The sequence below is a fragment of the Drosophila suzukii genome, unplaced genomic scaffold (assembly GCF_043229965.1).
Source record: "Drosophila suzukii unplaced genomic scaffold, CBGP_Dsuzu_IsoJpt1.0 scf_7, whole genome shotgun sequence".
NCBI lineage: Eukaryota > Metazoa > Arthropoda > Insecta > Diptera > Drosophilidae > Drosophila > Drosophila suzukii.
The window spans coordinates 779740-802715 of NW_027255939.1; the positions used below are offsets into that span (position 1 = coordinate 779740).

At 46.6% G+C, this 22976-nt stretch overlaps 1 protein-coding gene across 1 annotated transcript; it reads right to left on the reverse strand.

The window, feature by feature from the left end:
- Positions 1-7223: 7223 nt before the first annotated feature.
- LOC139355058 (eukaryotic translation initiation factor 3 subunit J-like) lies at positions 7224-22093 on the reverse strand. Its single transcript, XM_070999368.1, has 2 exons — positions 21754-22093; positions 7224-7741 (listed from the first exon to the last, which is right to left on the reverse strand). The coding sequence occupies exons 1-2, from the start codon at positions 22091-22093 to the stop codon at positions 7224-7226; spliced, it is 858 nt and encodes a 285-aa protein (XP_070855469.1).
- Between the last annotated feature and the right edge of the window lie 883 nt (positions 22094-22976).

Here is a 22976-nt window from a genome sequence, read left to right on the forward strand (position 1 = left end):
CGAACTTATGCATTTACGTATGGTTACGTTAGCTCAGATCAGGGAAGAACTCAGAACTCATGAACAATTTTGTAGACAGATGAAAGCACAAACAATGAAGAGTTGTTTTTATCAACGCTCTTTTGTTTCTCAGATACAACAAGATTTTGACGACAGCGAATCAGCTGAAGTGGCAGCGATACAACGCAAGCAATTGAAGTGTTGGAACTGCGATATGCTAAGTCATCGTTTTAATGAGTGTTTCGAAGCTCGGACCATCGACCTCTTGGTTTTGTCTGACGATTTCGAGTCGCACATCAAGCTGTTAGAAGAAATCGCAGGCTATCTTCGTGATGCGAACCTGACAATAAACATAGCCAAATCAAAGTTCTGTATGACTGAAATTAAGTACCTAGGTTTTGTCATTGGTCACGGTGAGCTGAAAGTTGACCGGGACAATAAAAGTGCAATCGAAAAGTTCCCAGCACCTACAACCGTCAAGCAATTGCGCAGATTTCTCGATTGCCGTTCCCCTAACTGATCTGCTCAAGAAAAATAAAGTTCTGTCGTGGACTCAAGCGGCAGAGGACGCTTTTAACCAGCTAAAAACCAAATTAGTCTCATCTCCAATCTTGAGGACACCAAATTTTAAGAAACCTTTCATTCTGCTTTGCGATGCCAGCCTGTACGGGCTCGGCTGTGTATTAGCTCAAGAAAATGAGGATGGAGTCGAACTACCCATAGCGTATATGTCTGAAAAGCTGTCTAAGGCGCAGCGAAATTATTCGGTGACCGAATTAGAGTGCTTAGCAGTCATTAAGGGCATCAATAAGTTCAGAGCCTACATTGAAGGTCAAGATTTTTGCGTCATAACTGACCACGCTTCACTTCAATGGCTAATGCGACAAAAGGACTTGTCCGGCCGTTTGGCTAGATGGTCCATTTGTCTGCAAGGGTTCTCATTCACGATCAAACATCGCCGTGGATCAGATCAGATCAGAACGGATTCATGACAACCAGTCAAGCCAACCCGATCTCAGGGTCGTGAATAGTTTTGTGTATAAAAGAACCAAACTAGCTAAAGGAGACTTGTTGCAGGAAGAGGAATCATGGAAACTTTGGGTTCCAACCAACCTCGTCCACCAGGTTTTAATACGGGCGCACAATTCCCCCGATGCTGGAATGAACAAAATGATTGAGAAACTCTGGCGTCATCTATTCTGGCCAGGAATGGTAACGCAGATTCGCAGCTTTGTTTCACAGTGTTCCATTTGCAAGTCGACAAAGAGCCCAAGCAAGGTTCTTAGACCACCCATAGGGAGACCCACAACTTCAGACCGCCCATTTCAGAGACTGTATATGGATCTTCCTGGCCCATACCCACGGTCCAAGAAAGAAAATATAGGACTTTTGATAATAGTTGACCACTGTACAAAGTTTCACTTCCTACAGCCATTGCGAAAATTCGCGTCCGAAAGGGTTTGCGAATTTCTGGAGAAGCACGTGTTTTACACCTTCGGTACACCAGAGTCCATACTCACGGACAACGGGTCGCAGTTCAAATCAGGTCATTTTAGAGCGTTCTTAACGAAATTCGGAGTCAGGCATATTTGCACAGCAATTTATTCGCCACAAGCTAACGCAAGTGAGCGAGTAAATAGATCGATACTAGCCGCAATTAGAGCTTATGACGGCGCTGACCACACTAACTGGGATCTAAATATCGATGCGATAAGCCCGTCTTTAAGATCTAGTGTACACCGCAGTACAGGATTTTCACCGTGTTTTCTCTGTTTCGGTCAGAACATGGTAGCCAACGGACAGGATTACGAATTGCTTAGGAATCTGGATTTGTTGACCGACGATGTGGCACTGAAAACACCTGACATGTTGCAAGTAGCACGCCAGCAAGCTAAAAAGATTTCAGAATCACATGCCGCAAATGCTAACGTATATAATTTGCGTAGCCGAACCGTACAAGTGCACGTTGGAGACACGGTACTAGCTCGCAGTTTCGCCCAGAATAGCGCAGCGAAAAAGTTTAGAAGCAAACTTGCGCTTGTCTTTATCAAGGCATCGGTGACGAAAAAGATCAGTCCGATATATTACGAGTTAGCGAACGAAGCAAATAAGTCCTTAGGAGTATACCATTTGAAAGATATCAGAACCTAAAATGTGCATATCATGGAACTTACTGACCCTTGGTTTCTTTCAGTTAACTCCTCTGTGAGTTCAATCTCTGGCCGAGTTAACTGTGGTGTGGGGGCCAGTCGTAAATGGAAGTAGAAACTTTTGAGAGAAATTAAAGTAAAGTCATTTTGCATGTAAATTCGCATATGTCTAACAGCTAAACGCAGAGTATAGCAGAGAGCAGCGAGTATCGTCTAGCTGACCCGCTTACACGTATAGTCTGTCAGCATAACAGTCTCTCTTTCTCGCGCGCAACCAAAACGTGTGAAGGCAGAAAGGAGAAAAGAACCTGGAAAGATCCCGTTAGGTGTGCTTAGCAACGCCGCAGCGTACAGCCAACTTTTCGCGTCAAGAGTTCTCGTTCACTTCGTTTAAAACTTTGAATGAAAACGGACGCAAGGCTGCTGCCGAGATAGAATACAAACGGAAAATTACAACCCACGCGGTTCGGTTTTCGTCTAAGTGTGTGTGCACCGGCCAAGTCTATGCTAACAGGAGGATCATATATATTTTTACACCCAACTACTGTTAAATAAGAACACTCGAATTTAACCGCATAGGCAGGCAATTAAGTGGCGTGTATTTCTATGTATTTTTTTTGTAATAGGAAAAGAAAGGAGGTTCTATCGAAGCCGGCCGGCAACATCAGCGCCAGCGCGGCGTGATTGCGCCGTTTTTAATTTCGCAACCGGTCGGCCAAGACGAGACTTTTTTTCTGGGTGTCAGTTCAAGCCAACCTGCCACGGCGGGGTTGCCACCTGCGGACACGTGTCGCGCTAGGTGCCCCTGCGATCAGCAAAGGCGCGAACATTCTGGAAGGTGACCGAGGTTACAGATTGCCGCGAACGGCGTAAATCTCTATCCCGGCATCCACCGCCCCAGCTCTGGCTGAGCCATGTAGCGACATTTTGGAGGGTTATGGTACTAGTACAGCAGCCATTTTTGGACCACTGATCGAAGCCGTGGTCATACTTGGATAAGGAAGTGAACGGATACCGGATGTGACCTTTGCTAATACACCCACATCGCCTCACCAACAAGCGCCACGCGCGGCAACGGAGTTCTCAGCTCTGGCTAGTCCAGTAATCAGTATCTAGGAAGGCGATTTGTAGCGCAGCAGACCCGGCACTTCGCCCGTATTCGCCACGTGCGGCTTGCCGATGGGAGAAGCCTCACAATAGGCGAATGTATTTGAAGGAGCGCAGCAGACCCGGCACTTCGCCCGTATTCGCCACGTACGGCTTGCCGATGGGAAGAGCCTCACCATAGGCAAATGTATCTGGAGGAGAGCATCGATTGATCAGACCTGCTGTCTGGCATGCGAAGACGCAGATCCCTTCGTATGTAGTGAGCTGTCGCAGGCGCTAACTTTTGTGTAGTTTAACTTTCGATCTATGTAGAGTAATTTTTCGGTACTAGCTTATGTAGCGTACCTTGGTATTGACTTAGTAGTAATTTTCTTTAAGTTCTGACAATGACCATCCGTGCATTCCACATAATTTATCCTGTCAGAAATTAATATGTTAACTCGTCTTAAAAGCATCCTTGCACAGCGTCTTCGATAGGCCCACCGAACCTGCATCGCCGGAGTTTTGCGTAAGTGAAATATTCTTACCACCATATTGATTTTCTGACATTTGACCCATATATAAATGATATTATGATTATGCGTGCCAAAGCAAACGGACGGTTATTCGGTCAGATTGAGTCTTGTTATATTCTGAGTTAAATTTGATTTTTGAAGATGAAAGAATTTAAGTTGTATTGAAATCATGATTGTAGTTTCTAATTTCTTTTGTTAATTGAAGTTGATAGTTCAACAATGGTTAAATAAATTTGTAACGCGGAATCGTGATTGATCTTGCTATGCCGCCGCTATATAAAATAAAAATGTGAATAGTGAATAAACATTGAATAAGGGATAATCGCAAACAATTTCACACGAGTTATCATGGTAGGGAGGGTACAGAAAGGGGCGGCAATATCATCGAGCCACCCTAACTCTTAATGTTTCCTGATTCGCTTGTGCCTTCAACGTCCGTCCGCGTGCCTTGAGTCCGTTTACACCCATTATTTTTTTGTTCGATCCTTTTAGATTTCCGCTTAGTGCACTTTAAACTTTTTTTTCGCGTAGTACGGTGCGTGTTATAGAGAAGACTAGGAAGATCCCACGACAATTCGACGAGCCTAGCACCGAGCAATGCTAGAAGTGCACGAACCCGAATCTTCCTATACACTAGGTTATCCATAGTCTAGTGAACGCAGGCCTGAAAACCCGAAGGGTCAACAAATGGCCCTAGCTGTCTGCTACAATCTTTCATATCAAATCGAATCAGTGAAAAACGAGTTGTTTAACATTAGATAAATGTTAAAAGAGACTGTTTCGATTGATGTTCAAGGTTTCTTTGATAATAATAATAATAATTTTATTCTAAAAGAAATTGATATTTTATTTGAAAAAGATCCAAACTTGAATAATAGTTATTCCCGTTACTCGTAGAGTAAAAGGGTATACTAGATTCGTCGGAAAGTATGTAACAGGCAGAAGGAAGCGTTTCCGACCCCATACAGAATATATATTGTAACGAACTGATTTTTATGGTCTGCTCGTTACGAGATTCGTGCGGCTAGCTCAGTATATTGTGTGTTCGTCCCACCAAATTTATATTAACGTGACCGCCCAGTAGCTCAGTGAGAAAGCACAGAATTCACGGGTTCGTATTGGGTTTATTGCGGGTATATTATTACAAGTGTCTTAGTCGCTTGGTTGGCCTTGACTCGTTGCTTCCGACGGTCCTGATTGACTCGACGACCTCTCGCCTTGATGACTCGGTGCTCCAGTCCTGTAGCTCCCCGAAGATACTCGCAGCTCCCTGAAGATCCTCGCCGCTCCCTGAAGATCCTCGCAGCTCCCTGAAGACGCTCGCTCGCTGTTCGCTTCTCACGCGTGACTTGGTGACTGCTGGTACCGACTCGGACTCGCGAGGGGTATCGGCCGTACGGGCTTAAGCGTCACTGTTCTCAGACTAGGGTGAACAGAAGCTGCGCTCTCCAGGATCGCTCCTTTCGACACACCGCCGCCTGTCCCTTGCTCTGTCCCGGATGGTCCCACTGGGGTTTCTGCTCAGCCCGCGCGGACAGTCAAAGCGGAACGCCAGGAAGCTGCCTCGCGCCTTACTTCGCTTCCACGCCTAGTGTAAACGAACGTTCCACCCTAGCCTCACCCTTTTGCTTTTTGTCCGGGACGTTTCCGCGTGGCTTTTGGTACTCGGGGTTCGGGCACGCCACTCCGGGACCTCGCAAGTCGAATCCGTAGGGCTCTCGTGGATAATTCCACTCGAGACCGTACCGATCGACCGCTCTCCCTTCTGGCTTGTTATACTCGGGGTTCGGGCACGCCGCTCCGGGACCTCGCAAGTCGAATCCGTAGGGCTCTCCTGGACAATCCCACGCGAGACCGTACCGATCGACCGCTCTCCCTTCTGGCTTGTTATACTCTTTCCAGGCGTAACGCCAGGACTTTGTGGACAGGGTTAATCGACCGCCTTGACCTAGCCGTGTGATGCCCTCTGGATCTCAGCTACCTGCGTCTCAATTCGGAGATTCCTGGTATCCCAGTCCCGAACGTCTCGACGTAGCAATCTCGCTCCTCGAAGGCTCCCACGGCGCTGCTTCTCTGGCGACTCGACTTGCTGTTGTTCCCTTGTAGATTATCTGGTTGTTTGATTGTTCACTTTGGTATCTGAGTGATCTTGACGGTTTGACTCCTTGTGATCGACTGATCCAGCTGCCAGCGCTCTGCGGCCTTATATAGGGCCTCCGGGAACCGTTATTTCCCTTTTGCGCATGGCCCGCTGGATCTCTCCACTCCGGGTCCAAAGTCCGTGCCTCCTGGTTGACCCACGACCTTCACGTACCGCTTCCAATCGATGCTCTGCCCACAGCTGCCGTCCCGCTGATTCCCATGATGTTTGTGGCACGCCTGTGTGCCACTCCACTGCCGAGATGTGGCACTTCTTCTCCCGGTCCAAAGTTCACGGGAGAGTCCAAAGTCCGGTGGAGTTCCGTTATCCGCTTTTGCACACGGCACTCTTGCTCTGCCCGCGAAGTCTCCATTCTCTCTCGATCTCCATCCTTGGTCTCCAAACTCTCTCGCTCTCCTTCATTGGTCTCCAAACTCTCTCGCTCTCCTTCGTTGGTCTCCAAACTCTCTCGATCTCCACCCTTGGTCTCCAAACTCTCTCGTTCTCCTCGCCGCGCCGTTACTACGCGAATTCGCCGCGTATCTGGTAAGCGGCCGGCCATGTGCTGCTGCTTCTATTTGTGGGGAGTTATTCAACTCCTCACATTCCCCCCTTTCTTCGGGAAACATTTAAGACTGGTTCCTACTCTCCGGCGTTTCCTTGCTTATCCCAGCCTTCGAGTCCTTGTGATTCCCGCGGCGCTCCCTCGTTGCTCCCTCGACGCTCTTAACTCCGTTGAGTTCCCACAGCGCTGGTCATCCTCCTCGTAGCAACTTGAATCTTCCGCGCCGGTATTCTCCCTGACTCCACTGGGACATCGATACTCGTGGGTTTTCGATCCCCAGCTCGCTACTCATTGCTGCGTTCTACTCCTTTTATTGGTTCCTCCGCCTGGTCACACCATTCCTGCGTGCTCGATGTTTATTCGTTTATCGATACCGACGGTGCGGCGTTGCCACCTGCTCGTTGCGATATTTCCACCTTGGACCGATATTACCATTTGACGTGTACCCATCGGTCGCACTTTCATCTAGTGCCAATCGATCGCCTATCGAGGCGCCCCCTTCCCTGGCTCATGGTGATTTTGCAACTTTTTAGGTAAGTTTCCGCATTTCCTCACTCCTTTCTATTTCATCCTTTCTCTCTCCACACGACCTCTCTCGCCTCTCGTCTCTCCCTCTCGCCCCTCAATCGTCCTCCGCCGGCTGAGCCTGTCTTCACGCTGGCAACACTCGAGAGCTGGTGCGGAGAGGACTTCGCATTTGCTTCGCTTCAGGTGAGTATTTTGGTGTCGTTTGGCTGCTTCCTGTATTAACCCAGTATGAATTTCAGAATGCTGGAGCTGCCATGTATGCCCCTTACTTCTGGCCCCTGTTTCAGCTTTTCCGAGTGCAATATCTCCACGGTCATTTCGACCCTTTTGATGTCAGCGGCGCTCAGGTTCACGCATAGGCTGCGCACCAGATCTTCGACGAACTGGGGAAAGTGCTCCGATTCCCGGAACTGGGCCACCTTCCAGCTGATCGTGGCGCCGAACTCCTTGAGCTCCTCCTTGCTTTCCAGATTGAAGGCATCGAGGCCGCCGCTCGTACTCGTCACGCCGAAGGCGTCTTGGGCGTGTTTGAGGTCTGAGGCCTCCTGGATCTTTTGCAGGCGCAGCTTCTCGGCCAGTTTATCCTCGGGTGATAAGTTAGCCAGTCGTTCCGCCTCCGCTTCCTCTTCCAGTCGCGCTTGCTGCTCCAATTTGGCATTTAGTGCCTTGCTTGGCTTGGTTTTGGCTGGGGCTTCTGTTTTCGTGGGCTTCTCCTCGTCCTTCTTACTATCCAGATCTACGGTACAGCTCTCTGCTCTGTGCCGTCTTCCCCCTTCCTTCGGCAGACTTTTGATGCGTGTTTTTTTCTTCCTCCGATCAGTCCCAATCGAGACCTTAGACGCTCTGGTTCGCTTCCTTTGTGTTCTTAACGTTCTCCTGATGTCCTTTATGTGTTTCATTGCGCCTTTGTAGATGCCCTGTAGTATCCTTGGAGTCGGTTTGTAGTATCCCTTTCGAATCCTTGGAGGTATCCTTGGAATTTGTTTGTAGTATCCTTTGGTCATCCTTGGAGGTATCCTTGGACTCCTTTCGTAGTATCTTTTGGGCATCCTTGGAGGTCTCCTTGGACTCCTTCCGTAGTATCCTTTGGGCATCCTTGGGGGTATCCTTGGACTTTCAATGTTGTTTTGCGTCTGTTGTGTCTGCTTTCTGTGGCCGCTCGCTTGTGTTTTCCGTTTGTTGCTGTTTCAGCTCGCTTACGTGGATGGTCCGCTCTTTCTTTGTGTTTATGTGTCGTATTTTGCAGATTACTGGTGACGCAAAACCTATGACTTGGTAAGGTCCGTCGTATCTTGTGGCCAATTTTGCTGCGAACCCCTCGGCCGCTTTTGATAAGTGGTGTTCCTTGGCCCACACGACGTCACCCACCACCTGGGATGCTTTCTCCAGGTTCCGCCTTACAATCTCGAAGATTTCCCTGAGATTGTTTGCTTTCTCTTCCGGGGTCTCTGTCGGTCGTCCGGTCCCTACGGTTTCTCTGTCGTATAGGGCGCTCGGCAGTCTTGGTTCTTTGCCTTGGGTAATGAATGACGGTGTGTAACCTGTGGATTCTGAAACGCTCGTGTTTACTGCCAGCATGATTTCTGGCCATTTTTCGTCCCAGTCTTTTTGGTTCTGCCCTGCGAACTGCACTATCATTGTTTTCACCGTCCTATTGGCTCTCTCAGTCGGGTTCTCCTGTGGGGTGTATGGAGCTGTGAACTGTTGCTTGGCTCCCATTTCGGCCAGGAAACTCTTGAAAGTTTTGCTGGTAAACTGGACTCCGTTGTCCGTTATGACTATTTTGGGGACCCCATACCTCGCGATTATGCGTTTTTAAAAAGCTTTCTTTAGGGACTCGGCCGTCGCGTTTCGCAGCGGCACCAACTCAGTCCACTTGGAGAACCGGTCTATCAATACCAGCAGCATTTGGTTGCCGTGCTTCGAACGCGGCAGGGGTCCGACGAAGTCCGCACATACCGTAGCCCATGGTACCTCTGGCACCTGCGTAGGCATTTTCCCAGCCATTTGCATCTGATTCGGCTTGAATCTCATGCATGTCTCGCATCCTCGCACGTGGGCTCGGGCGTCTCTGTGCATTCCTGGCCAGTAGTACCGGGCTGCCAGACGTGCTATTGTCTTTCGACTTCCTACGTGGCCAGCCGCCGGTGAGTCGTGGTTCTCCTTCAGCACCGTTTCCCGTAGAGCTTTCGGGACGCACATCTTCCATGTTGCAACATCTTCGCTGCCCGCTCTATGAGGTATATTCCTGCACAGGGTGTTACCCTCCATCACGTAGTCCGGATACTTTTGCGGCTGGGTCCTTATCTTTTCGCGCATTTCCAGAATCCAGCTGCATGCTGCAGAAGCTTCCGCCGCCGACGTCTCCTTGATCCCTCGAAGCGTTTCCGGCAGTGGCTGCCTTGACAAAGCGTCTGCCACCACGTTGAGTTGCCCTTTCCTATACGCTATTTCGAAGTCGTACTGCTGCAACTCCAGGGCCCATCTGGCGATCCTCCCTGAAGGGCTCTCTATGCTGTTGAGCCACTTCAGTGCCATGTGGTCGGTTACTACTTTAAAGTGGTAACCTTCCAGATACGGCTTGAGCTTTCGGATTGCCCAGACGATTGCCAAGCACTCCTTCTCGGTCGTTGAGTAATTCTTCTCCGCGCCGTTGAGCGTTCGGCTTGAGTAAGAGATTACCTTTTCGCCTCGTTCAGTTTCCTGGGTCAAGATTGCCCCGGTGCCGTAGTCGCTTGCGTCAGTTTGCAAGATGAATGGTTTGTCGAAATCCGGGCATGCCAGTACGGGGTCTGCGACGAGTCTTGCCTTCACCTCTTCGAACGCCATCTGATGTTCCTGTGTCCACACCCACTTATTGTCCTTGCGTAGCAGATCGTTGAGAGGTTTGACTATTTTTGCGAAGTCAGGTACAAACCGGCGGTACCATGATGCTACGCTCAGGTACTGTCGGAGCTCTCTTACTGTCGATGGTGGTTCTAGTTCGGCGATGGCTGCTACCTTTTCCGGATCCGTGCCTATTCCTTCGCTAGTCACTCGATGACCGAGATATAACAGCTCTGTCTTGAAAAATTGGCACTTCTCGGGTTTAGTCTCAGATTTGCCTCCTTTAGTCGTCGGAACACTTCCTTTAGGTTGGCCTTGTGTTCTTCCAGCGAGCGCCCGATCACTATGATGTCGTCCTGGTAAACAAATGCGTGCGGCGACATTTCGGGGACGATCATCCGGTCCAGCACCCGTTGAAAGCTCGCAGACGCCGAATGAAGTCCGAATGGCATTACCCTCCACTGAATCAGACCTTTGCCTGGTACCGTAAACGCCGTATATTGCCTGCTACTCTCTTCCAGTGGGATCTGCCAGTATCCATCCTTCAGGTCCAAACTGCTGATGTACCGCGCTTCCCTTAGTTGATCTAGGATGTAGTTTATGCGGGGCATTGGGTAGGCATCCTTCACTGACTTCGCGTTGATCTGCCTGAAGTCGACACACAGTCTCCACTTGCCTGTCTTCTTTTTCACCATCACGATTGGGGAGCTATATGGGCTTTTTGAATGCTCTATGAACCCCATTTGGAGAAGCTCGTCCACCTTTGCGTTGATTTCCCCTTGAATTTTTGGGTTCTTTGGGTAGTATCTCTGCTTGATTGGCTTGTCGTCCTTCATTTTGATCTGGTGTTCTGCCATATTCGATGTTCCCGACATTGTGCTGAAGTCTGCCAGCTTTGTTTCAAGGAACGCTGTAGTATCGTCCAACTCGTTTACTTGTTGAACGACTGCTACTGATAGCTTCTCCTCGAGCCATCCATTGTGTCGGTTCCTGGCTGGTATTATTATCTCGTGTCCAGCACACCTTATCTCGGTTCCGACTTGTTTCAGGAAGTTCCATCCCAACACTAATGGATCCACTACTCCGGGTAAAATCAACAGGCTAATGGTCACTTGTTTGTTGCCGAATTTGACCTCCACCTCCACCTCCTTCCATCTGCCAACCTAACTTACCGTCTCGTCTTTGTAATCCTTCCTAGAGCAGCAATATTGTCCGCCAATTCTTCGCTGACGAAGCTTGCCGTTGCTCCGGTGTCGATTGTGGCTTTGTAGCTGTTCCCACCAATCATCACAGCTGCGGACAACTGCTGCTCCTCCTCGATTAGCTCGCCCGTTAGTTTGGAGAGGTGGCATTGTGCGATCCCCGCTCGCCTCTCTGCGGCTGAGATCGCTGGCCATTTCCCGATCGTTGGCAGCAATCGACGCTCCTAACACCCACCTTGCCGCATATCCAGCAAAATAACAGCCGCTGGTTTCGACATCCTCTAGCCCAGTGTCCGTTCCCACCGCATTTCCGACAGGCCTCCTGCGGGTCTGTGATATGGGTGGCATCTTGTGGCCTCTGTGTGTTGCTTGGCGGCTTCCATCCGGTATTGTTTGGCTATTTCTGTTGCTGTGGGGGTGGTGTCCAAAGGCCTCCGCGTGGTGCGTCTGTTGCCTGCTGTCGTCTGGCTTGGTGTGGTGGTGACCATTGGTGGTTTCTTCGTGTGTCCTGGTTATCTACCTCCTCGCATCTCCTGCATGTCTCCTGTGTTGGTGACGCCGACTTTGTCTTTGAGAACTTGTTCTCCTGTGCGAAGACTTTCCGTTCCTTTTCAAGTTCTTCGTACTCATCGGCTAGGATCATTAGCGTGTCCAGGCCCGACACTTTGTATGCTCTTAAGAACATCCGTAGGCTTGGGGTGCAGTTCTCTTTAATAACCCTTAACGTCTCTTTCGTAGAATAGTTAAGTGGCCTCACCATCGTCTGCATGTCGATCATGTAGTCCTTGAACGGCTCGCTGAAGCCTTGCTTCCTTTGCCGGACCTGGTCCGCCAGCCTGGTGAAGAAATCTCTTGGCAGGAAGTATGTGTGGAAACTTTCAATGAATTCTACCCAAGATCTCCACTGCTTATTGTTGGCGATGAACCATTTCAAAGCCCTTCCTATTAGCAACTCCGGCATCGCTCGAGGGATCATATCAAGCTCCAAACCGTACGTGTTGGCGGACCATTCTACCTGCTCCAGGAACTCGAATGGTTTTTCCGCCCCGTCGAACCTGAACGACCATTCGCGGACCTGCTTAGCGACCTTTGCATAGTCCGCCTGGCTTGGTCTCGGGGTCAGTGCTGCCTCTTTCTTTTCTTGGCTTGATTCTCTCCTGTGGGCCTCTTTTTGCATGTTGTCAATGCTCAGGCTTGCCACCAGGTTGTCCCCTTCACCGTTCGTTAACGTAATGCTCGGGCCGGATGTCGACGAGTTGTGGATCGTTCTCTGTTTCGGAGTAGTATTCCGATAGTGCCTTCCTCATGTCGTCTAGCCTGCCCTCCAGGGCGACGTTGAGCCTCTGTGCGACATGGGCGAAGTCTTCCTTCTTGAGGCGGTAAATCCACTTCTTTCCAATTTTTACTGTGCTGTTCTCACTGTTGGGACAATCACGTTGGGCGCCAGATGTAACGAACTGATTTTTATGGTCTGCTCGATACGAGATTCGTGCGGTTAGCTCAGTATATTATGTGTTCGTCCCACCAAATTTATATTAACGTGACCGCCCAGTAGCTCAGTGAGAAAGCACAGAATTCACGGGTTCGTATTGGGTTTATTGCGGGTATATTATTACAAGTGTCTTAGTCGCTTGGTTGGCCTTGACTCGTTGCTTCCGACGGTCCTGATTGACTCGACGACCTCTCGCCTTGATGACTCGGTGCTCCAGTCCTGTAGCTCCCCGAAGATACTCGCAGCTCCCTGAAGATCCTCGCCGCTCCCTGAAGATCCTCGCAGCTCCCTGAAGACGCTCGCTCGCTGTTCGCTTCTCACGCGTGACTTGGTGACTGCTGGTACCGACTCTGACTCGCGAGGGGTATCGGCCGTACGGGCTTAGGGAAGCGTCACCGTTCTCAGACTAGGGTGAACAGAAGCTGCGCTCTCCAGGATCGCTCCTTTCGACACACCGCCGCGTGTCCCTTGCTCTGTCCCGGATGGTCCCACTGGGGCTTCTGCTCAGCCCGCGCGGACAGTCAAGGCGGAACGCCAGGAAGCTGCCTCGCGCCTTACTTCGCTTTCACGCCTAGTGTAAACGAACGTTCCACCCTAGCCTCACCCTTTTGCTTTTTGTCCGGGACGTTTCCGCGTGGCTTTTGGTACTCGGGGTTCGGGCACGCCGCTCCGGGACCTCGCAAGTCGAATCCGTAGGGCTCTCCTGGATAATTCCACTCGAGACCGTACCGATCGACCGCTCTCCCTTCTGGCTTGTTATACTCTTTCCAGGCGTAACGCCAGGACTTTGTGGACAGGGTTAATCGACCGCCTTGACCTAGCCGTGTGATGCCCTCTGGATCTCAGCTACCTGCGTCTCAATTCAGAGATTCCTCGTATCCCAGTCCCGAACGTCTCGACGTAGCAATCTCGCTCTTCGAAGGCTCCCACGGCGCTGCTTCTCTGGCGTCTCGACTTGCTGTTGTTCCCTTGTAGATTATCTGGTTGTTTGATTGTTCACTTTGGTATCTGAGTGATCTTGACGGTTTGACTCCTTGTGATCGACTGATCCAGCTGCCAGCGCTCTGCGGTCTTATATAGGGCCTCCGGGAACCGTTATTTCCCTTTTGCGCACGGCCCGCTGGATCTCTCCACACCGGGTCCAAAGTCCGTGCCTCCTGGTTGACCCACGACCTTCACGTACCGCTTCCAATCGATGCTCTGCCCACAGCTGCCGTCCCGCTGATTCCCATGATGTTTGTGGCACGCCTGTGTGCCACTCCACTGCCGAGATGTGGCACTTCTTCTCCCGGTCCAAAGTTCACGGGAGAGTCCAAAGTCCGGTGGAGTTCCGTTATCCGCTTTTGCACACGGCACTCTTGCTCTGCCCGCGAAGTCTCCATTCTCTCTCGATCTCCATCCTTGGTCTCCAAACTCTCTCGCTCTCTTTCATTGGTCTCCAAACTCTCTCGCTCTCCTTCGTTGGTCTCCAAACTCTCTCGATCTCCACCCTTGGTCTCCAAACTCTCTCGTTCTCCTCGCCGCGCCGTTACTACGCGAATTCGCCGCGTATATGGTAAGCGGCCGGCCATCTGCTGCTGCTTCTATTTGTGGGGAGTTATTCAACTCCTCACAATATTCTTGATCAGGATCACTAGGCGAGTCGATCTAGCCATGTCCGTCTGGCCGTCTGTCCGTATGAGCGCTGAGATCTTGGAAAATATAGGAGCTACAATACTGGGATTAGGCATGCAAATTCCTGAGATTCCTGCGCAGCGCAAGTTAGTTTCAGCAATGTGCCACGCCCACTCTAACGCCCAAAAGCCGTTCAAAGCTGTGGCTCCTACAGTTTTGATGCTAGAATAAACATTTTAACTGAAATGTATTGTTCTCATCAATACCTATCGATTGATCCAAAAAAAAAGTTTGCCACGCCCACTTTAAAGCCCACAAGCCGCCCACAAACTTCAAAAAATCGTAAATATGAACGCGGATATCTCGGAAACTATCAAAGATAGAAAATTGGGATCTCAGACCTAGTTAGGGCCGGCACTAGTAAATGAATCGTATGGATATGGATATGGATAAGGCATAATAATGTATAATATAATAAATATACATTAAAACATGATTAAATTGTATAGATATGGCATATAAATGCCCTTTGGTGCCTTTAGCTGAGTAACGGGTATAGTTCTTGTTATACCCGTTACTCGTAGAGTAAAAGGGTATACTAGATTCGTCGGAAAGTATGTAACAGGCAGAAGGAAGCGTTTCCGACCCCATAAAGTATATATATTCTTGATCAGGATCACTAGCCGAGTCGATCTAGCCATGTCTGTCTGTCCGTCTGTCTGTCCGGATGAACGCTGAGATCTCGGAAACTATGAGAGCTAGGCTATTGAGATTTGGCGAACAGATTCCTGAGCTTCTTACGCAGCGCAAGTTTGTTTTAGTAGACTGCCACGCCCACTCTAACGCCCACAAACCGCCCAAAACTGTAACTCCTACAGTTTTGATGCTAGATATAAAATTTTAACTGAAATGTATTGTTCTCATCAATACATATCGATTGACCTAAAAAAAAGTTTGCCACGCCCACTTAAACGCCCACAAACCGCGAAAACCTGTGAAGCCCACAATTTGCATGCTAGATACAAAATTTTAACTGAAATGTATTGGTGTCGTCAATACCTATCGATTGATCCAAAAAGAAATTTGCCACGCCCACTCTAACGCCCATAACGCTTAAATCTGTCTACCGCCGGTAGGTGGCGCATTTTAATCTCGCTTTGCTGCTTGCATATCTCCATTTCCCTTTGAGTAACGGGTATCTGATAGTCGAGGTACTCGACAATAGCGTTCTTCCTTGTTTTTTAATAGAGCCACCATATGATATTACTTTGCTGAATACAAAATCTCGAAAGAGAATTGGTTAACCAATACACATCACAAAATTTTTTGGAACGATGGAGAGAACAGTTTTCCACAAACTCGAAAGTATCTAAGAACAATTACAAGCGGAAAACAAATTATTTGTAAAGGTGTGAAAAAGAAGCGATTTCTACAGACGTTTTTTGGCAGTCGTCAGCTCATTAGTATCGAGGAAATGTGCTGTAAAATTGCAGTTACGGAGAATGGCAAATATTTCCTTGGCTGAGATATGTCGGCTACTTGCGAGTTGCTGCGCTGTCATGATTTTAACCCCTATTATGGGACGTGTTAGAGCTACCAGTCAGCCGTGAGGTCGCTAGCGTGAGGCCCATGATCTTGTCAATGAGAGTGCGCCTTCAGGCTTGTGCATGTTTCCCATTCATTGCGGTCAGGTAATGGACAGGTGCAAATGTTCGGGTAGCTCTTGCTTGAATTCCTTTTATGACATCTTTATGACCCATTTGTGGAAAGGAGAGAATCTTAGACAATTTACCACATCTGAGAATCATTTACTTGTGAGATTTATTTAACTTGGGTTCTTTTGATTTCTAAATTAGTTTTATAGGAAACATTATTCCCCAACATGATCGGACATGTTCCTCTAAGATCTTTGAATACTTTGGGTGTGCGACCATTAATATGCTAATGGTCCCAGAGGGCGCGTTTCCATACTACTGTCCTTGAATTCCACCCTTGAACTTGGTTTACCAACCAAACCACCTGTTCGTACCCAAAGGTGCTCAACATGACCACACCCAACAAATCAAGCAGTAGCCAAGTTGGGAACAGTACCAGGCGCTCAGTAGCATCCACTGCATATGAGAATTGCTGATCAGCAGACTGCTACCATAATCATAATTTCCTAAGATACTTTAGAATATAGCTTACTTCTGTATAAACATGTTCCAAATGAAGAATAAAACAGTTATCAACGCATCTCATAACTCCGCGGTTCTACTTCCTACCTCTGGGAATAGGGTTCGTAATACACTATCTCCACTAGCAGCTATCCTACGTTAGCTCAACCTCAGCGCAGCTCCGCATCGCCTGTGGTCGGGCATCGCAGTAACTATCGTTACCATTGCCGCGACGCGATCGTCCTGCCAGCAAAGCGTCCCCGTGCCAGCGACAAGTGCTCATTACCCCCTTGTCCCGCGGTGTGACCCGGAAGTGTCTACTTCGGTTAGGCACAAACACCACCCATTTAAAAAAAAAACCCATAAACCCTCCTTGGTCGGATGTATCCAATTTGATAGATACAACTCTGCGTAAACTACCGAAGGCCACCACTCCACAACAAGTCTACCAGCAAAAGTTCCTCGAGTTCAAAAGCAAATACCCGACCAGCATATTCTTCTACACCTATGGTTCAAAGATTTCTAGCGCGACATCCTTTAGTGTAGTATATGACATAAGCCAACAGCACTTACTACCATACTATAGCTCCATCTTCTCTGCCGAAATAATTGCTATCTACAATGCAGTCCTTTTAGTCACCTGTTCCGACTCCCTGTCGGCTATAAACGCTATAGAAAATCCGTCCAATAATTCCTTCTACCCAGCCACAATCAGACAACTTCTGTTAAAAAACTTTAACAAAATAACCTTTACATGGATCCCGGGTCACTGCGGCGTACAACGGAACGAAGTTGCTAATGAAACCGCCCAAAACTCCTTTTCATTGCCCCTGACATTTTAAAACACATCACATCACATCACATTAAAAAACACTATAAATAACTACAAACTTCTCTTTTTAACCAAACAAATATACATTACAAATCAAACAAAACAGACAGAAGGGGCAAAAGCGGCACATAAAGATCATTAGAATTCTCCAGCTTGTGGGGACTATAAAAACTATTCTTTGATTTGAACTATTTATGAGACTTAGTGCAAATCGCGCTATGTACGATTGTTTCTATAACAAAGTGGTCCGATTAAAAAATGTTTTTAAAATTTAATCTAGATTAAAAATTTGCGAATAGATTGGCTATATTTTCTATTCTTAGGAAATATTACATATTTTCAAGAGGGCGGGTATTTAAGGAAAAACCGTTAACATCTAATTCGACTATTTTTTTCCACTTCCTTTACTCTTTCTTCATATTGGTCATGTTAAGACTGCGATCGGGAGTTAAGCGACTCACCCTAGCCCTGAACCTAGTTATCAAGCGCCCATAGAAGGATATATGGTTCTTTTCGACAGAAAGTGTGTCAAATAACACTGCGACGGTGTCCGAACAACGAGTTACCAGCCTTCTCAGCGCGTCCTTAAAACAGTATTGAAAGACTGTCACGGCTTCAAGGATCAAACAGCTTGCTACCGCTTTTAGGAACCTAAATTTGACAGAACTAACCGTTCAACAAACGGCCAGTTTTACCGAAGAAACAGGCGACCATTTGCTTCGAAGTACTTTTTCCACGAACAACCTCCGTTGGATTTGGCTCGCCTTCAAAAACCCCCACGTTCAATTGGTGTTTTGTTACGGGCCATATGCATAGATCTATGATTCGTCAACTGTGACGATCTTATAAACGTCTTTTGAAACACCGGAATTGAATTTTCTTAAAACTTCTTTGCACCAATCCACACTAGCTTTTTTGAGCGATTGTCAAATTGTGCAGGATCCAACGGAAACAAACCTTTTTTACGGCCAGGTTTTCATGTAATGTCGACTGTATGCTGGTGAAAGAAATATCCACGGATGCCTCTAACGCACGGTATGTCACATGACGATTTTGCAATATCAGTTTACGCACGGCATCCATATACCCTGGGACAGCGGTTGATTTTGGACGACCGTCAAGACCTTCGGTTTATTAATCTAGTTTTTTACAGATCTCTGGATGGTGCTTCATATCCATGCAGAGATTTAAGTTCATCAATGCACTCTTGTCGTTATTACACGAAAAGTAAGTAAGAAGTAGGTTTTTGATTAATCGTTAATCGATATAAAACGTGGTCACACATGATCGGTTTGGGCAAAGGCTTGGCTAGAAGTGACCTTCGCCAGAAGCTCCCTCTCGTAGTAATATTTTCCAAAAACTTCTGGATAACTGACAATTAAGAGATACCTCTACCAATTTGATATCTCTCTTGTGAAGAGCAATTACAAACGATTCCTTACACTCATGGGTAAAATTGTATGGCTTCCAAAGATAAGGGAAAACAAAGTCCACCGCGCAATATCTAAGCACGTAGCCAGGAGTTCCATCGGGACTAGGTAAATAGACGGGCCTAACACGTTAAATATCAAAGGTAGAGTGCTTTCGTTTAAAGTGGGACAGAATGAGGTAAGATTTACCTTAGAATATTAGAATATTTCGTTTGAAAAAACTTAGGAAACATATCGGTTATTGCCTGATCAGTTGCTGCAGTAATATTTTTAAAAGATAGAGGAAAGGATGAGCTTAGGCTAACAATATTATTACTTTTTCCAATTCTGAAGGAATTGGACTTAGCAACGATTTAGATAGTGTTTGTAACGCAGATAGTTTAGCACGATAAATCTAGACCAAGCACTTAAGTATATATAACGGTTCTGACTTCTTATTTCTTAGAAGTGTCAGCTCTTTACTGAACCAAGATGGATTGTTTAAGACTGACGGATGGTATAACGGAACTCAAGAATTGAAAAACAATTTTACTGATTAGAGATCGGACCAATCAAAGCCTGATATATAATAGTTTAGCATCCGAAAGTCAGCTTTGCGAAAACAATGTAACCGCTAGATGCCTTCTCTGGTTTTTATACTAACACAGCACCAGTGTCCATTGAGATCTCGAAAGCAGGATGATATGGATCTTCAGGTTGATTAAGAGGTGTACCTTTTGGACAGAAACACACAGTCCGGATTAGATACGAAGCGGCAGGTCCAAGAAACGGCCCAGTGGATTTCTAATATAGTTAACTTGAGACAAAGATATGTCAAGCAAATCTTCAGTGAAATCATGATGAGCTAATGGATTTTTAACCTGTGGACCACGAAGTTCCAGGTATATTAAAATCTCCTAGAACTACAAGTTTTTCTCTATTGCGCAGCTTATTTGAGACTGAAATGAAAAGATGATTTAAATACTCCGGAAATTCAGATGCAAGCGAAATGAACGAGCAGGTGATATATATAAGACTACCAGGAAACGACACATATAATTCAATATTACAGAATTCCTCAACAAGTACCTCTTCCAACGTGAGGGCAGAGTCCACTAAATTAGGACTCCACCTCCTCGCCTGGGTGGTCGATTATGCCTGTAAAAGGTGTACTTACCAGGAAAAATTTCGGAGTTTAGGATCTCCGGATTTAACCAGGTCTCAGTAAACACAATAATATGAGATGCAAAAGAAAGACTATCCGAAAAGTATTTACATTGCTTGCCACGAAAGCTTCTGGTATTCTGATAAGAAAGAGACAGGCTAGTTTTTAGTTTTTTGAAGAAGGTGCTAAGGTAGAAGATGAAGCTGCGGCACTACTCTGGCCTTGGCCTGGCAGTCTTGTTTATACGGGTCTTTTTCTTTTACTTGTATTGGTATTCCTAGTTTCGAATTCATTTACCACCATAAATTTCCGGCCAAAAATCTGCAGAAGAAGAAGTGTCCCTAACAAAATTGGTTTTTGTTGCATACTTCGGTAAGGGAAAGCCGAGAAAGAAATATTGGTTTTTTTTTGGCAAAACCACTGATAGAGGTTTTGGTAACGCAGTTAGTTTTTCTGAATAGCCAACTTGTGCCGGTAGAATAGACTCAGTATTACTTACACCCTTTAAGCCTCCTTTAGTTTTGCGCATAAACGATCTCATCTCGTACGCAAATTCAAGACAAGGGTCACAACAATATAGTAAGTTATGAACCCTAGCAAGGTGTAATCGGCACACTTGGTACGAGCCCTTTCTTCACGAAGCCAACGCCTTAGTTTTGACTGGTAAGCACTGATTAATTGATTATTTTGTTATTATTATTTTTTTTGTTCAGACCACTGTACGACGGAAAATCTAAAAATTGAAAATTGCGAATGAGCAGTAAAAGGTGCGGGAAGAGCACAAACGTTACAGCTTTCGATTAACGGAAAACATAATGAAGAGATAGAATTCGAGTGTGCGGGAGAGCGGAAGCGTAATGCAGTAAATTCTCATGCAGAAACAACAATACAAAGCAGTACAGTAGCTTCTACGTAAAACGAACAAAGGAAAGCAATAGAAATCACAAAAACGAAAAACAGGACAGAGAATTAAAATTGTTAATGGATTTATTAAGATAATGCACATAATGGTAGCCAACGAAATATTAAGCCTAATCAATTTAGGCACCGAATATTACAAGTTTTAATTTGAACCTTCTAAGGCAAACACGACAACAAATAAAGTTTCGGAGCGCAGAAAAAACACATATGTTCACTTTAAAAGTCACAGATGCGGAATTTTTCAAAATAATTTTTCAATACTTGCCTAGGGATTATTTTAAAAAAATCGGCAAGCTTTTAAGGGAAGCACACTAACCGCTGGGCCGCTAATCTTTTAATATAAAAGGGGCAAAAGCGGCCACTTGAATTCTTTAGAATTCTCCAGCTTGCGGCGAGAAAAATAATTAGGGTTGGGATGTCAGCCCAAACTGCAAAGACTGCTGCCATCGGCGGGCACGGGGAGGAGCAATCCTCTCTGGGATGACGGACGCAGGTCATCTTCATGGTAATGCTACTGCCACGTCTCAGGCTAAGTTAAGTATAACTAACTGTTTCTCTAACTGTATCACTAACTGTTTCACTAACTGTATCACTAACTGTTTCTCTAACAGTATCACTAACTGTTTCACTAACTGTATCACTAACTGTATCTCTAACTGTATCCATAATAATTTCACTAACTGTCTCCTTCAGAATTTCGATAGCACTTTCCGGTCCCTTGCTAGCAACTAAATTATGCGTTAATTTGAATTCCCAGGCATTGCATACACTTTCATTACAATCGGCATTAATAGGCTCAATTGTGATCATTTTTAAGGTGCTTAAATCTAATTCTAAGTTGCAAGCATCCATTTAATTCCTCCCCAGAACAACCTCATGGCTCATAGACTCATTGAGCACAATATAAAGGTAAAAATACCATTTTAATCATTCTTTAATTTTGTAACAAAGAATTCTTCCATAGATTTTCAGTTGGGTTTTATTCAGCCTAAAGTAGTTTTTAGAGACTAAAACTATCTTAATTTTAAAGGATATAACACCTGTTTTGGCGAATGATATTGGGCTGCCAGTGTCTATGAGGCATGCTGCAATTAATGGGGTCTTAGGACTGTTGTAAAAAAATATTTGTACGCTCGGGGCACTGACCCACAAAGTGTCCAAATTTGCCACATGCGTAGCACGATCCGGGCTCTCGTTTCGGTTTCTGGCAGTCCTTGGCGTAGTGGCCCTTTGAGTTGCAATTGGCGCAACGGAAGTCCTTTGTGTCTGCAATCTTTCCGGAAAAGCGCTGCGAAGAATTGACCTCCTGCTTTCGTTCAGGTAAACGGATTGCAGAGAAGGCTTTCAAAATCTGCCCAGGTTCGGCGAAACATTGTATGCGAGCTTGGTCGCGTAGCCCTGGTGCTGCAATTCCTTTGATGACGTTTTCGAGGAGCTCCTCCTTGTCGATGTTTATATCGTTGGCCAGCATAATTTTCTCCTCGAAATAAGAAGCGAACCTTTATCCTGAACGTCACTGTCGATTTTGGAACGCGTTCCTCAGCTCTCCCTTTGACATCTTAGTTGCAAATGCTAGGATCAGCTGCTCACAAAGGCCGGTCGGTTGGCTCCAAAATGCGTGTTGCGTTTGCGTGCAGCCAAATTTGGGCTTTTCCTTTAAGTTTGGCAATAAGAAGCATGCGCACACCAAACGAGTCCAAGTTGTACACCTGCGCAATGTTTTGCAGCTGTGTGACCTAGTTACGGGCACACGAGTTGCCGTCGTAGTCCATTGTTACTTTCTTTGCCAATGCGAGTGTTGTTGCGGGAGATTGTAACAATTTGTTTATATTTGTAAACTGGCATTGATCAGCACTGTCTGTAGCGTGCTTTCCAACACTAGAATCATCGATATCGAAGCTATCCCTGGCGCTGTTAACCCTAGGGCTGCTAGTGTTAACAGCGTCGATGCAAGCGAAACTGTTAATGCTGCCAGAAGTTTCGATGTTGCTTTCGATGACGTCATGGACTTGCTGAGCATGATTTGGCTTGTCCCTAGTGACGTCAGCGATCTCCGCCTGAAGCTGTTGCAAAATGGCCTTGTTTGCGTCGATTTCGTTGAGAATTTTTTGCAGCTTGTGACGATCCTGCCCGATGGCTAGACCTTCACAATAAATAGATATAAGTAATAGTTGACTAAGTTTGCCATTGATATTATTAGTACGTAAGTGATATGAAATGAAGGATTATGATTTATTAAGTGGAAAACGAACATACGGATTTTTGGGGTGCAAAACCAAAATTGGTCTTGTTTGGTTCCGCACCATCCGCCCGAGGTGGCAACCATAGGGAAAAATACTAGAAAATAGAGAAAA

What these genes read in the sequence shown, in the direction of transcription:
- LOC139355058 (XM_070999368.1), bottom strand. Translation starts at nt 22,093, where the DNA reads ATGCTGGCCAACGATATAAACATCGACAAGGAGGAGCTCCTCGAAAAC. An exon ending in TGTGGGTCAGTGCCCCGAGC is followed by an intron (nt 7,742 to 21,753) that starts GTACAAATATTT and finishes GCTGTACCGTAG; the next exon opens with ATCTGGATAGTAAGAAGGAC.